General features: G+C 37.7%; 2 protein-coding genes across 2 annotated transcripts; both read left to right on the forward strand.

The window, feature by feature from the left end:
* The first annotated feature begins 5,179 nt into the window (after positions 1–5,179).
* LOC135849603 (probable serine/threonine-protein kinase kinX) lies at positions 5,180–11,584 on the forward strand. Its single transcript, XM_065370076.1, has 8 exons — positions 5,180–5,352; positions 5,427–5,512; positions 5,687–6,017; positions 6,095–6,244; positions 6,323–6,456; positions 6,546–6,675; positions 6,762–6,961; positions 8,554–11,584. The coding sequence occupies exons 3-8, from the start codon at positions 5,699–5,701 to the stop codon at positions 11,239–11,241; spliced, it is 3,621 nt and encodes a 1,206-aa protein (XP_065226148.1). The 5' UTR covers positions 5,180–5,352; positions 5,427–5,512; positions 5,687–5,698; the 3' UTR covers positions 11,242–11,584.
* Positions 11,585–11,704: 120 nt separating this feature from the next.
* On the forward strand, positions 11,705–16,144 carry LOC135849604 (uncharacterized; the record flags this gene model as incomplete). The annotated part of the gene is made up of 4 exons (XM_065370077.1): positions 11,705–12,443; positions 15,031–15,228; positions 15,643–15,781; positions 15,872–16,144. Coding segments are annotated over exons 1-4 (1,234 nt in total), but the record flags the coding sequence as incomplete, so codon positions are not given.
* Between the last annotated feature and the right edge of the window lie 6 nt (positions 16,145–16,150).

Here is a 16,150-nt window from a genome sequence, read left to right on the forward strand (position 1 = left end):
CCTATCTATATTACCTATTCGTTTAAGATACGTTTTGTTACGTTATTTAGCGTTACGTTATTAGTTTTAAGCTCGTAGAGGTGAGGTGTCGTAAGTGTCGCCCACCTTTTCATTCCTTGTGTAGCGTTTGTACGATTTACATGTTGTTTTTTATTCTTAAAATAAAAGTTTGAAAAGTTCAGCTTTTTATGCTCGTTATTTATCGTTTATTCGATTATCATGGTAGCAGAGGGTCCAAGATCCCTTTCTGCGCGTTGTGCGAAAGTTTAATCGTATTTTTTTCGAAATTTTGAGTTTGCCGTCATTGTGCACGTGGTGTGCAGGTATGCGAACACGTTGTTGAACTAATTTTTCGCTCGTTAAATGCGAAAATCGCTCTAATAATAGTGCGCGCCGAATGTCTGGTCTAAGATCGGGTAAAGAATTTCACCCAGATTCGCCGAAATCCGAAACTCCAAAAATTGAGCCAAGTGAGTCTCCGTCAACGTCAAATACGCCGCCTGTATCTCCGAATACGGCATCGAATTCGTCTAAAACAGACTCAAAAAAAGATCCGACTAACAAAACACCTAAAAAAGAAAAACTGAACGATATGGCTGCTATCAAATTTACCGTTGATCCAAACCTCGTGTTCGACGGCACCGATTTTACCACGTGGGATAAATTAATCACCATTCGAATTAAAGCCGCTGGCTATGCTTCTACGTTAATGAAAGATAGCAAGGCGTCCGACGAAGAACAGGTACGAGCACTTTCCATTTTGACCAGCCATGTGACTCGAAACATCGCGCGTCGTTATCTAGCTGATACTCCATACGAATTTCTTCAAAAACTGCGAAAAAGATATGAAGTTGAAGAAGTTGAAGGTCAAGTTGACTCCCGTACAATCGTTCAAAATCTGAAGTTCTCAGATTATAAAAAAGTTGACGATTTATGCGACGACATAATGTACCATGCCGAACGAATTCGCATCAATGGCGGTCACGTGGCACCTCAAGAGGAGGTCACCTGGATGCTAAATATAATTCCTGACCAATACTCACACGTGCGAACATCGATCAAGTCTGTAAAAGCGAACCTCACCGATCCCGATCACGTCAAAGCCCTGATCATTGATGGCTGTAAGAAAAAACCATCAACGCTAACATCCGAGCCGAAGGGTTCCGCAATGGTCACCGGCGCCGTTACCAAGTGTACTCGTTGTCATCGAACGAACCATCATGTAAAACAATGCCGTGCGAACTACGATAAAGACGGCAATCCGATTGCGCGATCCTCTGGATCTACAAATAATCAAAGCAACTCAAATGGTAACTTTAAACAATCGAATTCTAATTTTAAAAATAATGTTAATAATAATGGTAACTCTAGTGGTAACAAACAGCCTAATAATGTGAATTGGCGAAATCCCAATAATTGTAGCGTAAATAATACTAATTCGAATTCGTCTCCCCAAACGTTCGATAATACTAATACGGTCTGTTTCCGGTGCCATCAAACTGGCCATATAGGCAAATATTGTAAGAAATATGGCGATCATATCGATAGTTCAGATCGTAAACCGAAAAACGTTCAAAAAGCAAATTTAGCCGAAGTAACTTTGCTTACCGCTTGTTTTGTAGACGATCCACCGGAGGATCAATTAACTTTTATTCTCGATTCTGGCGCTTCAGGTCATTATATTCGTAATGATTCGTTATTCCATTCGTTCGTAGACGTTGATGAAACAATCGGTTCTGCGAAAACAAACATAAAAATTAAAGTAACGAAAATGGGAAATGTTAAAGTAAAAACTAATGAGCGAAGGTTTAATTTAACGCGCGTGAAATTTTCGAACGAATTTTCGGCTAATTTATTATCAGTTAGTCGATTAATGGAAAACGGATGTTCGGTAAAATTTTTAAAAGATAAAGCTTGTGTCTTTACTGCCGATGACGTACTTGCTTTCGAAGCAACAAAAACACCATCAGGTCTCTTTCAGGTTACTTTTAATCGTGATCACGCTTGCGGTCCTGTTGTCGCGAACGAACCCCCACCCGTACAGGAAAACGAAGTCGCTCTTATCACTATTACTCCTGCGCAACGTCTTTGGCATAATCGTTTAGCTCATGCGTCGTCTGAAATTACGCGAAAAATTAACGATAATTCTACTGAAAAAATTCCGTTTAATAAAGAAATCACCAGCACAACTTGCGATGTGTGTGCTGACGCTAAACAAACTCGTAATCCGACTGACGACGTGCGTTATGTAGGAAAACGTCCATTAGAAATCGTTAATATTGACACAATCGGTCCTCTCTCCGTAAATCTCGAAGGTTCTATGTACGTGTTTGTAATTATTGACGATTACACGCATTTCACCGTAATTTATACAATTCGTAATCGATCGGACGCGGTTAACTGTTTTATTACGTTTGAGCGCCAAGCAACGGCAAAATTTAATTTGAAAATTCATAAATTACGTTCAGATGGTGCGCTCGAATTCGTTGCAGGTCGTCTCAAACAATTTTGCGCCGAAAAAGGTATCGTTCAAGTTGTCTCAGAGCCTTACGTGCACGAACACAATGGGCGAGTTGAACGAATGAATCGTGTTTTAATGGAGCGAACTCGCGCGCTTTTATTTGGCGCAAAAATGCCAAAATATTTCTGGCACTTAGCTGTTTACGCGGCTACGTATATTACGAATATTTTACCTTCCTCCGCGATTAATTTTCAGACACCTTACGAACGTTGGAACGGCCACAAACCAACCTATAAATATATTCGTGTATTCGGTTCTGTAGCAATGGCACTCGTTCCGGAAGAACGTCGCGCTAAACTTGATGAAAGATCAAAACGTTACGTTGTGGCAGGTTATAGCGAAACCGGATACATTTTACTCGATGTCGAATCAAACGAAGTTTGTGAAAAAACACACGTACGTGTTAATGAAAATATCGTCTACGGAGACGCAATTGATCTGATTACAGTTAGCGACGTCGCCACGCTAACTTTTGAAAATATAATACCCGAAGAACGTGTCGAAGAAATCGCGAATCTCACGCTCGCCAAAATAAAACAAAAAGCAGCTGAACTTACGTTTGAGAAGGCTATTGAATCGCCTGACTGTTATCGTTGGCTTGAAGCGATGAGCGACGAATTGAATAATCTTGAGCGTATGAACACGTTCGATGTCGTTGAAGCACCTGAAAATGAAAAAATTCTCGATTTAAAATGGGTTTTTCGTGTTAAATCTGATGATAATTTTAAAGCTCGAATCGTTGTTCGCGGTTATCAAGACCCCCAATACTATACCGATGATATGTTATTCGCACCCGTTTCTAGAATCGAATATGTTAAAGCAGTAATTTCTCTTGCTTTAAAATTTGGCTGGCAACTACGTGGCGTAGATATTGTTGCAGCATTTTTATACGGAAAATTACTTAAACCGGTTTACGTAAGACCTCCGAAAGGTTATAATATACCAAATAATCGTTTTAAAAATGCGGTATGGAAACTCAAACGAGCGTTATATGGTCTTAAAATATCCCCGCTAATTTGGCACGAAGAATTATCTCGAATTCTTTTGCGTATGGGTCTCGTTAGATCCGCGTTCGATAGTACGATATTTGTTCATCCTGATGATCCGCTTCGTTGTATACTCGTAATATACGTCGATGACTTTTTAATAACCGGTTGGGACAATCGTTTAATCGAAGAAGTAATTAAATTATTATCCGAAAACTTCGAAACTAAAGACTTGGGACAAGTCAAACGTTATTTAGGGGTAAATATTAAACGCACCGAACACCAAATTACATTAGATCATATTGATTACATCGCTACGCTTTTACGAAAATTTAATCTCGAAAATTGTGTTCCGGTAGCGACTCCCTTCGATCTCGATCCGGCGAAATCAGATGATAAGGTCGATAAATCTTTGGAAAGCATCTGCCGCCAGATGCTCGGTGCCCTGTCTTACGTAGCGATGTGGACACGCGCCGACATCGCGTTTGCGGTAAATTATCTATCTCGATTTCAGACTAAACCCACTAAAGCCCTCTTGTTGGCTATCAAGCGAATTCTTCGTTACTTAAAGGGAACAATCGATCGAAAATTAACGTTTACGGATACGTCTGAAATAATCCTCGAAGCCTTTGTTGATTCGGACCACGGTGGCGATTCCACCGATAGAAAATCGTCTTCTGGTCTTATAATTTTTTTATATGGAAATCCAATCGTTTGGCGAACACGTAAACAAACCACTGTAGCGACCAGCAGTGGCGAAGCCGAATATATGGCGTTATCATACGCTACTAACGAAGTTCGCGCAATCCGCAATCTGCTTACCGTTTTTTCATTTCGTCTTGGTCCTACGGCAATTTATTGCGATTCATCTGCGGCCATTGCAATGGCAAAAAATTTGGAAACTAGGCGAACTAGGCACATCGATATGTGCTATCACAATACGAAGGACGCGCTTAAACGATCGGAAATCACCGTAAGCCATGTCGGATCGAATGAAAATCTCGCGGATTTGTTCACCAAACCCTTGACTCGAATTAAAATTGATCTTCTGATCGAAAAATACTTACTCTAATCCGAAATACTTGCAAACTTAACCTTTTGCCGGTTTTATTTTTATCAACTGTTTATGTTTATTTTTATTTTTTGTAGTTTTATTTTTTACTTTGCGTTTTTGGTTTGCACTTTACACCTGCAAACCAGGGGAGGGTGTTGAATGGAAATTCCCTTTCGATTCGAATCGTTCGTTCGTTATTACCTATCTATATTACCTATTCGTTTAAGATACGTTTTGTTACGTTATTTAGCGTTACGTTATTAGTTTTAAGCTCGTAGAGGTGAGGTGTCGTAAGTGTCGCCCACCTTTTCATTCCTTGTGTAGCGTTTGTACGATTTACATGTTGTTTTTTATTCTTAAAATAAAAGTTTGAAAAGTTCAGCTTTTTATGCTCGTTATTTATCGTTTATTCGATTATCAATCCGCATTTCTTATCACACACAGATGTTTCATTCCTCAAAAGTATTCGATTATCGATTTCTGTATCGATGCTGTACCATTTACAAATTACATTTACAATTCATAGCCAGACTTATACTTGATATACTCGATGTTTCGATATTCGATTTCAACATTCGATATTCAAATGCTGTTGGCCAATTGGCCATGATTGTAAATTTTTCTTCTTTCATCGTCTCTTATCTGGACTTGCTCTATCTCTGTTTCGTTTTGGCAATGTTTTACAAATTCCAAATAATTGAAAAATTCCATTCGATTTAAAAATTCACGTCCATGTTGATAGGATTTTAAAATAGAAATAATACGCTTTAGTTTCGTTTGGTTGCGAGCAGGTTGGTATTTTATGGTACTAGAGTTTAACTTTACCTCCTAGGTTTTATTTTATCCTTCGACATCATTTTTACAGAAGTTGAAAACTTCGCAGCATGTTTATTTCTGCCTCGTTCAAAGTTCATTAAGGTTATCTATAACATTCATCTTTTATCGAATAAAGTAAGTACCTATGTGTAAGAACTGAGCATGAATATTGAATATTATGGACGCCGATCCTAATTTTCGTTCACCTAAACGCGTTGATGACGCTTCGTTGAAGCATCATCTCTCTCTGACACCTTCATCCGGTTAATTATATTCCCATTCATTTCATCGTTTATGTTCATTTTTCAGTTGTAAATCAAAATGGCCAAAGCGAAACGCAAAAATGCCTTTTCTTGTTTCGTCGAAGAATTTCGAAGACGCATGCGAATCAATGGGGGCTTTCAGGAAGTGATGAAAAGAGCCGGCGAACCATGGTCAAAATTATCTCAACAGGAAAAGGATCGGTATAAGAAGATGGCTGATGATTATAATAAATCCGAAGAACGTGCCAGAGGGACAGCTCCCCTTAAAAAGAAAAAGAATCCTGTACCTATGCCAAATCGAGCACTTACCATTAAAGAGGCTAAACAACGTGAAGAGAAAATGTATATTGAAGAAATGGTTGAAAGAATGACCACAAGTACGTAACTGTCATTATTTCAGATAATCATATGGCACATATTTCGGTCGAATTAAATTCAAATTTTATCATTTCAGATGATCTTATCAATCACGTATTTTACTTGATTCATGTAAATTATTTCTGTAAGACTTCCGATGACGAATTCGTACCCGCTGAAATAGCTATTTCGAGATTTACTTTGAAGGAAGGTGTTACCGATGTATTTCATCGTATTCTCAATCCAGGTAAGATGAAATGAAACGAATACAGAATAAGAAATTTTAATACGTGGATTAATCGCCCCCCCCCCCATCATTGCTTAGGTGTTACGCCATTGGGATACAGCTACACTATTAAAGAGCATAGCGAAAAAACCCATCGCATTCCTCTTGATTTTGTCAAAGCTACCAGAGGATATTTAGGCATGTATCAAGGAATTACGGATTTCATTCAATTAGTGAGTTAAAATGGCCGAACTAAATACGTTATTGAATAGACTAATCATTACGTATTTAATTTGTGTTTGTTTGTGTGTGTGTGTTTTAGAGAAACGATTCGAAAAAAGCCGCACATCTGTACACCATGTTCGACGAACCGTTCCATAACTGTTCCATGTCAGCTGTGAAGTATTCTCTCAAACGAATATGGGAAACTTCAAATACTGATGATGACGATGGTACGTATTTACACTTCTCGTAACTTCGTATTGCTATAGTGATTCATCGATCGATGAATTATCAATTGTTTTGAATTTATGTGCAGATGATGAGGGAGAAATCGATGAAGACGATAAATATGAAAAGGTTTTCAAAGTCATGAGTTTACCAATTTTATTTTTTTTCTTGAAAAATAAGTGTGCTGCGACCTACGACGATTGTATGATTGCTTTTGAAAATACCAGCGAGGCGAATATCGAAATATTAAACGACAAATACGAATTTACCGAAGAATTAGCGTGTCAGGTGAATATCATTAGGTTATTCGAATGCAATATTGCACCCTTTCTTCAAGGGGACATCTTTGTAACATTTTGGAGGAAACTTGCTAAAAAAAAAAATTGGTTTTACTCACAAAATGGAAGCCATTTTGAATGACAAGGAAAACCGAAATCAGAGATTTTGCTTTTAAACATGGGCATCACATAAAAATATTTGAACTGGACTAAGCGAAATCGAAAAAGAATCCAAAATTCCTTCACTAGTCAAAATTTCAGGCGCTGAAATGCATTTTTCGATTTTTGGTGAATTTTTAAAAATCAATCATTTGGGCCCAAAATGAGAAAAAAAATCAAAATTTCACCAAATTGATCTAGAAAGCTAAAATTCAAGATGTACCTTATTTTCGACTCGCCGAATTGTTTGGAAACGGTTTTGAATCGTCTTGAGCAGTTCTGGAGCCTCCAGCAGATTTTTTAATGTTGGAATTTTCACAAAATTTTACCAAATAAAGGTGGAAAGCCGAAATTTACTCTTTCCTTTTATTTCAACTCGCTTTTAAGTCGACTTCAAGTGGGTTCAAATCGTTTTGGAGCCTCCAGCGGCATTTCGGAAATTTCTGGAGCCTCCAGCAGATTTTTGAACGTTGGAATTTTCACAAAATTTTACCAAATAAAGGTGGAAAGCCGAAATTCACTCTTTCCTTTTATTTCAACTCGCTTTTAAGTCGACTTCAAGTGGGTTCAAATCGTTTTGGAGCCTCCAGCGGCATTTCGGAAATTTCTGGAGCCTCCAGCAGATTTTTGAATGTTGGAATTTTCTCAAATTATTATCAAATGAAGTTGGAAAGCCGAAATTCACTCTTTACTCTTATTTTAACTCACTTTTAAGTCGACTCCAAGTGGGTTCAAATCGTTCTGGAGCCTCCAGCGGCATTTCGGAAATTTCTGGAGCCTCCAGCAGATTTTTGAAAGGCGATTGAAGGTAGTATCCTGCGGTTTTAAAGTATCCAGTGATTTTTTAAAAATTCCAGTTTTTCAATAAATGCGTAAAAAATTCTCAAAAATCTGCTGGAGGCTCCAGAAATTTCCAAAAAGTCTATGTAGGCTCCAGAACGACTTGAAACCATCTGCAGTCGACCTAATTGAGTGTTGAAATTAGCGTGAAGAGTGAATTTCGGTTTTTCACCTTTATTTGATTTAATTTTGCAGACATTTCAAAATTCAAAATTTTTCTGGAGGCTCCAGAACGGTTCAAAATGGTTCAAAACCGTTTGCAATCGGTTGGACTGGTCGAAAATAGGGCACATCTCAAATGTAAGCTTTCTAGGTCAATTTTCTGAAATTTGTGATTTTTTTCTCATTTTGGACTCAAATTTGGTTTTCAAAAATTCACCAAAAATCGAAAAATGCACTTCAGTGTCTGAAAATTTGGCTATCTGATATATTTTTGCACGCTCTTTCGATCTAGTCACTTTTTTTATTGTCAAGTTTGCGTTAAAATGTTCCTTAGGATGTCCACTTTGACAAAAGAAGTGTGTCCCAGATGACTGGTGAGGGAGGGGGTGCAATTACTCCTACTATCATATGCCAGACTAATCTAGATAATTTTATTTTCAGTTCCATCAAGAAATCGACAACGTTCGATACTGTAGCCAATCGTACACGGTCAGATGGGCTCAAGTAATCCGCGAGCAATGCCTGAAATACATCCAGAGTGAAGACGAAGACGAATACGAAGAAGAAACTCAGCAAGCTCAGCAAGAATCGGATGAAATTAAACTAGAACGCGAACGAGCCGAAGAAAAAAAACGTATCAAAGAAAACGAAGCGTTGAAACACGAATTACGGTCGATCAAGTCAGAACGCGATATTAAGAAAGAAAAGGACGAATACCGCATCAAAAAGGAAAAAGAAGATAAAAACTACGCTTATAAAAAAGAGAAAGGCGAGCACGAAATCAAACGAGAAAAGGATATAAAAAAAGAAAAGGACATCAAGTACGAGAAAGAGCCGCCTCGTCACCGTCCAATTAAACTCGAACGCGATTTCGACGATACTCCGAGAAGAGATCGACGTGGTCGCAGCTCTGAAGAAAGAAGAATAAAAAGAGAACGAGACGAATACCATCGTAGGTACGATGACGATCGCGTAAAGAGTGAACGCGACGATCGAAGATACGATGACGATCGTATCAAGAAAGAACGAGATGATCGCCATCGAAGATACGACGACGACCGTATAAAGACTGAACGAGACGACCGTCACCGTAGATACGACGATGACCGGGTAAAAAGTGAACGAGATGATCGCCATCGCAGACATCACGACGACGATCGTGTAAAGAAGGAAAGAGACGAACGCCACCGAAGATACGATGACGATCGAGTGAAAAGTGAACGCGACTACGATTCTATTCTGAAAAGCGAACACGTAGATATTCCTTTCGAGTTGAAAACAGAACGTTCCGATGGTCAAGAGTCTCATCGTTCTCGTGATTCGCGTTCAAGAAGAGATTCTTCTCGATCCGATAGCACTACCAGTTCTGGAATAAAAATCGAACGCGATGAGATTTCTGCGAGGATTAAAACCGAACGTGAAGATATTCCGGTGAAGATTAAAACCGAACGGGCTGAAATACCAACGAGAATCAAAACAGAACGACCGGATATTCGTGATGACTTTTTATTGAAAACCGAACATTTAGATATCCCGTTCGACATCGATGATGCCGCATCTGTGATATCAAGTGATGCTGGTAGCAGCTACGAATATACTCGTGATTCTGAATTACGTAATAAATCGGAAAAATCTCGATGGGATTCTCATACGGGTAAATTTCCTATGCCTATTCCTGTTAAGACTGAGAAACGTGATAACGATGGATCAGATTTCCCACTGCCAATACCTATAAAAGTCGAAAAAGATCGCAGCGATGAACGTCGATCTAACCGCACTCATCAAGACGACGACGATGATTTCCCGATGCCGATTAAGATTAAAATCGAAAAAGATTCCACCAATGATCAACGACAATCGCGTATTGCGCAACAGGACGACGATGATTTTCCTAGACCAATAAAAATTGAGAAAGATGACGCTCGACCATCCCGTAGTGCTAGGAAGGACGATGGTGATGATTTCCCGATGCCAATACAGATAAAAATCGAAAAAGAGAATTCCAGTGCTCGTAAGGACGCTGTTGATTTTCCAAGACCAATACCAATAAAAATTGAAAAAGAATCCGACGTTCGTGCTGAGCGAGACGATAATTCTGATATTCCTAGACCAATCAAAGTTGAAAAAGACGATTCTCAAGTTCGACCATCTTCTAGTGCCGAGCAGAGCGATCGTGCTGATTATCCGAGACCAATCAAAGTCGAAAAAGAAGATTCTCACGTTCGACCATCTAGTAGTTCTGAGCAGAGCGATCGTCCAGATTATCCGAGACCAATAAAAGTCGAAAAGGATTCTCATATTCAACCATCTCGTACTTCTGAGCAAAACGATCGTCCAGATAATCCGAGACCTATGAAACTGGAGAAGGATCCTTGCGTGCAACCATCTAGTAGTACTGAACCGAACGATCGTGCTGATTACTCAAGACCCATGAAACTGGAGAAGGATCCTCACGTGCAACCATCTAGTAGTACTGAACCGAACGATCGTGCTGATTACTCGAGACCTATCAAACTCGAAAAGGATTCTCCAGCCCGACCGTCTTCCGATACTCGTCACGACGATTTACCTAGAGTTATAAAACCTGAAAAAGAACGATGCGAGTTTCCACGGCCTATACCTATAAAGCAGGAAAAACCCGAAAAAGTTCCATTTCCTATGCCGATACCTATCAAAGCAGAACAACCCGAATGTTCTCGAACCGCTGTTGAAAGAACTCAAAACAACAATGTACCACCATCTGTGAACATCAAAGTCGAGAAAGATGTGAAAATTAAAGAAGAACCCTCGTCTTCTAAGGATACTTCATCCAAATCTCGTAAAAGAACTCGCGAGTTTGTAGACTTGAGCGAAGACGAAACGCACCAAAATGATCTCGGATCGAATTCTGCTAAGATTAAGAAAGATACAGAAAGCGAGACCGAATCAATGATCGATTTTGCCTGCGGCAAACCTAAACCTTCCTTCAAGGACGAACCAGTAGATTCGTATATGTCTCATGGGATAAAAAATGAAGAATTTAATATCAACCCCGAAGACTTCGATATTGAACCAATGGTTCCCGGCGAATCCTATATTCATTCGCGTGCCATGAAAATCGAAAACGAAATCAAAAAAGAAAAACGTTGAAAAACGTTTACATTTTGCGGTGCTTCGATATTATAGTTTAATATCTTTTACTTGTAGAAGTTGATTTTTTTAATTTGTGTGTTCATTTTTTTTGTTCTATTTGGACTTTAACAATAGTTTTTTTCTGGACAAAAAATTGTTTGTCTTTCTACTAATGTTTTTCATTGACGTTATTTCGCCGCACGTTTGACTTTTTTTAATTAATTTTTTAATTTTTTGTTTTGAAAATTAGAAGTATAAGCTTTCATTCTGTTGATGCAGAACTCGTTGATTTTATGTTTGTTTTATTTTACGTTTTATACCTTTGGTATTGTTCGAAATATACGTTTATAAAATTACCTAACTTAGAGAATTATTTATTAGACGATTATTTTTTTCTAATCATTCTTCGACTATTATTCTCTGTTTGACAGCATTTCTCAAAGACCCTGTTAGCCAATAGAAATTCTTACAATAGAAAAATTATAATGCAAAGCTGTCTTTGTTCGATTTAATACCTACTTTTAATCTAATTGAAAAAAGCTTCGACCATCAATCAACCTAATTACTTCGTAATTTCAATTCGAATTATTAACGCGATGATCCTACTCGTGTTGCTCGTTCTACTAAATTCATTTCCAAAATCTTTATGCAAAACTCTCGCCGATACTGTACCCTCGGAGTACTCGGAAAATCGCAGACAAGAAATGAATCTGATAAAAAACTGCGTCTATAACATTTCGGAAACTTACTCAGCCGGTAGAAATATGATTTTCATGGCCGAACAGTTGAATTCGGATTTGAGCGAGTTTCTCGTACGTGATTTAAATAAAGGCTTGAAGATCATCACGACATCGAGTAACGTGTCTCGAAACATGGGATTCTTTTTCTTTTTCCAAGATAACCGCGAGACGAGCTACGTTGAAATATTGGATAAAATTCCGCCCAATAATGTGATGAGATTTGTGGTGATATTCGACTATCAAGAGAAAATCGACCTGAGGCAGATTCAAAATACGTTGGAGGAGTTTTGGCTGTATCAGATCATCGATGTTATTGCTCTGGTACCGTATAAGATATCTAAAAATATACGAATTTATACGTATTATCCGTTTTCACCGACTAGGTGCGGAGAAACTGGTCCTCCTATATTGATCAATGTTTGGAATTCTGCCAACAGAGCGTTCCTGAATGGGCATGATTTGTTTTCGAGGATCAAAAAGGTTGGTTTGTTCGATACCTAAGTGTTAGAATGTAGAATTTTGAAGACTTTTACAAGGGAACCTCTTGAGGTGTCACAATCTGATTTGAACGGGACCGCGATTTTTGGAAAGAGCATAGTCTAAAACCCCCAAAACCGAATTTTCAGCTGCCCAAGTTCATTTTTCAATTTTTGGCGAATTTTTGAAAATTCATAAAATGGATTGTTTTTAGCGATTTATGCTTTTTTTTAAGTACAAATTTGATCAGTAAAAATGGTCAAAATAAGTCCAAAACAAATATTAATTACTCAAATCCAAATTTTCCATTTCCAGCCATTCTGGAGCCTCCAGCGCGATTTTCATATTTCTCCAGAATTTTGAATTTGCTCCAGAAGGCGTGAATATATAGTTGGGCAGCTAAAAATCGAGTTGTGTATTATACTCGACCTGTTTAACGAGTTTATCTACATTTGAGCCGATTTTGAGAGTGACACCTCAAGAGTGGTTTTTTGAGGTGTCACTCTCGCTCCAAACGGCTGGAAATTGTAAAATTTGCGCTCCGGAGTTTAGTTCATGGAGAAATACAGCGATTTGTACAAATTTCAAAAATTTCCTCACAAACGGTTACCTATCTTTTGATTTTTTGGATTTTTTAATTTTGAAAAAATCTGGTCAAAAAACCACTCTTGAGGTGTCACTCCCAACATCGGCTCAAATGTAGATAAACTCGTTAAACAGGTCGAGTGTAATACACAACCTAATTTTTAGCTGCCCAACTTCATATTCACGCTTTCTGGAGCAAATTCAAAATCCTGGAGAAATTGAAAAATAGCATAGGAGGCTCCAGAATGGCTGGAAATTGTAAAATTTTGATTTGGGGGGATAGTTACGGACAAAATACAGCGATTCGCACAAATTTCAAAAATTTCCTCACAAACGGTTATTTTTTGATTTTTGGAATTTTTTAATTTTGAAAAAAGCTGGTCAAAAAACCACTTTTGAGGTGTCACTCTCAGAATCGGCTCAAATGTGAATAAACTCGTTAAACAGGTCGAATATGATACACAACTCGATTTTTAGCTGCCCAATCGCATATTCACGCCTTCTGGAGCAAATTCAAAATCCTGGAGAAATTGAAAAATCGCATAGGAGGCTCCAGAATGGCTAGAAATTGTAAAATTTTGATTTGGGGCGTTAGTTTTGGACAAAATACAGCGATTCGCGTGAATTTCAAAAATTTCTACGCAAACGGAAAACTTTTGATTTTTTGGATTTTTTAATTTTGAAAAAAACTGGTCAAAAAGCCACTTTTGAGGCGTCACTCTCAAAATCCGCTCAAATATAGACAAATTCGTTAAACAGGTTGAGTATGATACACAACTCAATTTTTAGCTGCCCAATCGCATATTCACGCCTTCTGGAGCAAATTCAAAATTCTGGAGAAATTGAAAAATCGCGCTGGAGGCTCCAGAATGGCTGGAAATTGTGAAATTCGGATTTGGGGTGTTAGCCTTGGACAAAATACAGCGATTCGCGTGAATTTCGAAAATTTCCACACAAACGAGAAACTTTTGATTTTTTGGATTTTTTAATTTTGAAAAAGCTGGTCAAAAAGCAGCTTTTGAGGTGTCACTCTCAAAATCGGCTCAAATGTGGATAAACTCGTTAAACAGGTCGAGTGTAATATACAACTTGATTTTTAGCTGCCCAACTATATATTCACGCCTTCTGGAGTAAATTCAAAATTCTGGAGAGATTGAAAAATCGCGCTGGAGGCTCCAGAATGGCTGGAAATGGTAAAATTTGGATTTGGGTAATTAATTTTAGTTTTGGGACTTTTTTTGACCATTTTTACTGATCGAATTCGTACTTTTAAAAAAAATGCATAAATCGCCAAAAACAATCAATTTTGAATTTTCAAAAATTCGCCAAAAATCGAAAAATGAACTTGGGCAGCTGAAAATCCGGTTTTAGGGGGTTTTAGACTATGCTATTTCCAAAAATCGCGGTCCCGTTCAAATCGGAGTGTGACACCTCAAGAGGTTCCCTTGTTAGTCGATAAGTATGGATTGAAAATGAAAATTGGATCAAAACTTCAGGAGATGGAAGAAGTTTTGAGAAAATTGTTGGAAAATTGACAATATCAGATTTTTTTCAGATTTTTCAATTGAGTAAGTAGGTGTAGGTACTTACCTGATTCGAATTCTCCTCCTCATCATTATTGGATGCAGAAAGGAGAGCAATGGTTTGAATAGGTAACAGAAAAAATAACCTGCATTTCCACCAGTCACGAAGACTTCAAAATGAAAAAAAAAAAAAAAATCAGGAATATAAAATTACAGCTCTCAATGAATTTCAATTTGAAGCATTCGTCCAATCTTCAGAATTTACTGTAGAGTAATAATTTTTATAAAGTCACAACCCATAATATTCTTCTTCAAAAATGAAAACAATTCTTTATTCTTGGGAATTTTTTGAATGTGTGAATATGAATTCTGATCTAATCAGGGAACCATTATACAAAATATATTTCGAGACGAGTCTCATTTCTCATGAATATATGAATTCCATATTTATTAATGAAGTGTTTTTATAATTTCTCGCAAAGGTTTTCAATTTATACGGTTGCCCGTTAAGATGCATGGGGATCAACAGGCCACCGGAATCTACCATAATTCGATTAGCTGATAATACATGGCAATTACATGGAACTGGCAATAAAGTATTCAGGTTCATCGAAAGGCATTTAAATTTCACAGCCAAAATAGCTCTTTTTCAGAAAACTGATACCAAAAAAGGATACAAGGTGAATAATTTTTACAAAATTTTATTCCTCGATGAAAACGAAAGCTAAGAATTACCTAGCCTATCCATAATAATACCACGAACTGAGCAATTCATAAATCGGAATTAAGTACTATTTTATTACAACCATTTTAAGTACCTACTTCGTTTCATTTCACTTCGTTGATGATAAGAAATGAACGAACTAAAGTTCAATATAAAACCACATAAGTATAGATATGTTCTTCAACCAAAATGTGTTTCCTACTTCACGACCACGAATACGATAACCATACTTACTAAATAAATTACAGATGCACATAAATCACAGTCTTGAAAACATTTTTTTTCTTTATTTTAGTTTCTACGTTGTAATATCTAGCACTAAAATTTCAAAGAAAACACAGCTTGTATTAACACAACCTATTTCTTTCAGGTGAAAAACAGCACACAACCGAATTATTCTCGTTTCGATATAGCTTTTGGAAAATTCATCCGTATCCTAGATGCCGAACCAAGCGCTGAATTCATATCAGAAAACAGAATGGATTGTTTTACATGGGCAGTGCCACATGGTATCGGAAGACAACCGTCCATATGGACGAATTACATAATCGAGTTTTCACCTTATACTTGGCTAATGATCCTAATAAATATAATTATAGCATCGGTGATCGTACGTTGGATGGTGCATCGACTCCACATCAAACACCCAGACTGGTCAACCTATCGTTATATTCTTTTCTACACGTTTTCTACGTTCATAGGTGCCACGGTGAAGTTACGATCGAGATCCTTCGTCTTGCGAATATTCGCATCGCAATGGCTTCTCTATAGTTTGGTCATCACAGCATCTTACCAAGCTTATCTAGGAAGTTTGATGACTATACCTCGAACAGAACCTGAAATAAATCAACAATCGGATCTCTTAAACACTAGTTTGA

Source organism: Planococcus citri, unplaced genomic scaffold (genome assembly GCF_950023065.1).
Source record: "Planococcus citri unplaced genomic scaffold, ihPlaCitr1.1 scaffold_15, whole genome shotgun sequence".
NCBI lineage: Eukaryota > Metazoa > Arthropoda > Insecta > Hemiptera > Pseudococcidae > Planococcus > Planococcus citri.

Excerpts from the sequence above, each read along its gene's own strand:
- LOC135849603 (XM_065370076.1), top strand. The coding sequence starts at position 5,699 with ATGGCCAAAGCGAAACGCAAAAATGCCTTTTCTTGTTTCGTCGAAGAA. Across the intron at positions 6,018-6,094 it reads GGTTGAAAGAATGACCACAA|ATGATCTTATCAATCACGTA; the intron begins GTACGTAACTGT and ends TTATCATTTCAG. Across the intron at positions 6,245-6,322 it reads TCATCGTATTCTCAATCCAG|GTGTTACGCCATTGGGATAC; the intron begins GTAAGATGAAAT and ends ATCATTGCTTAG.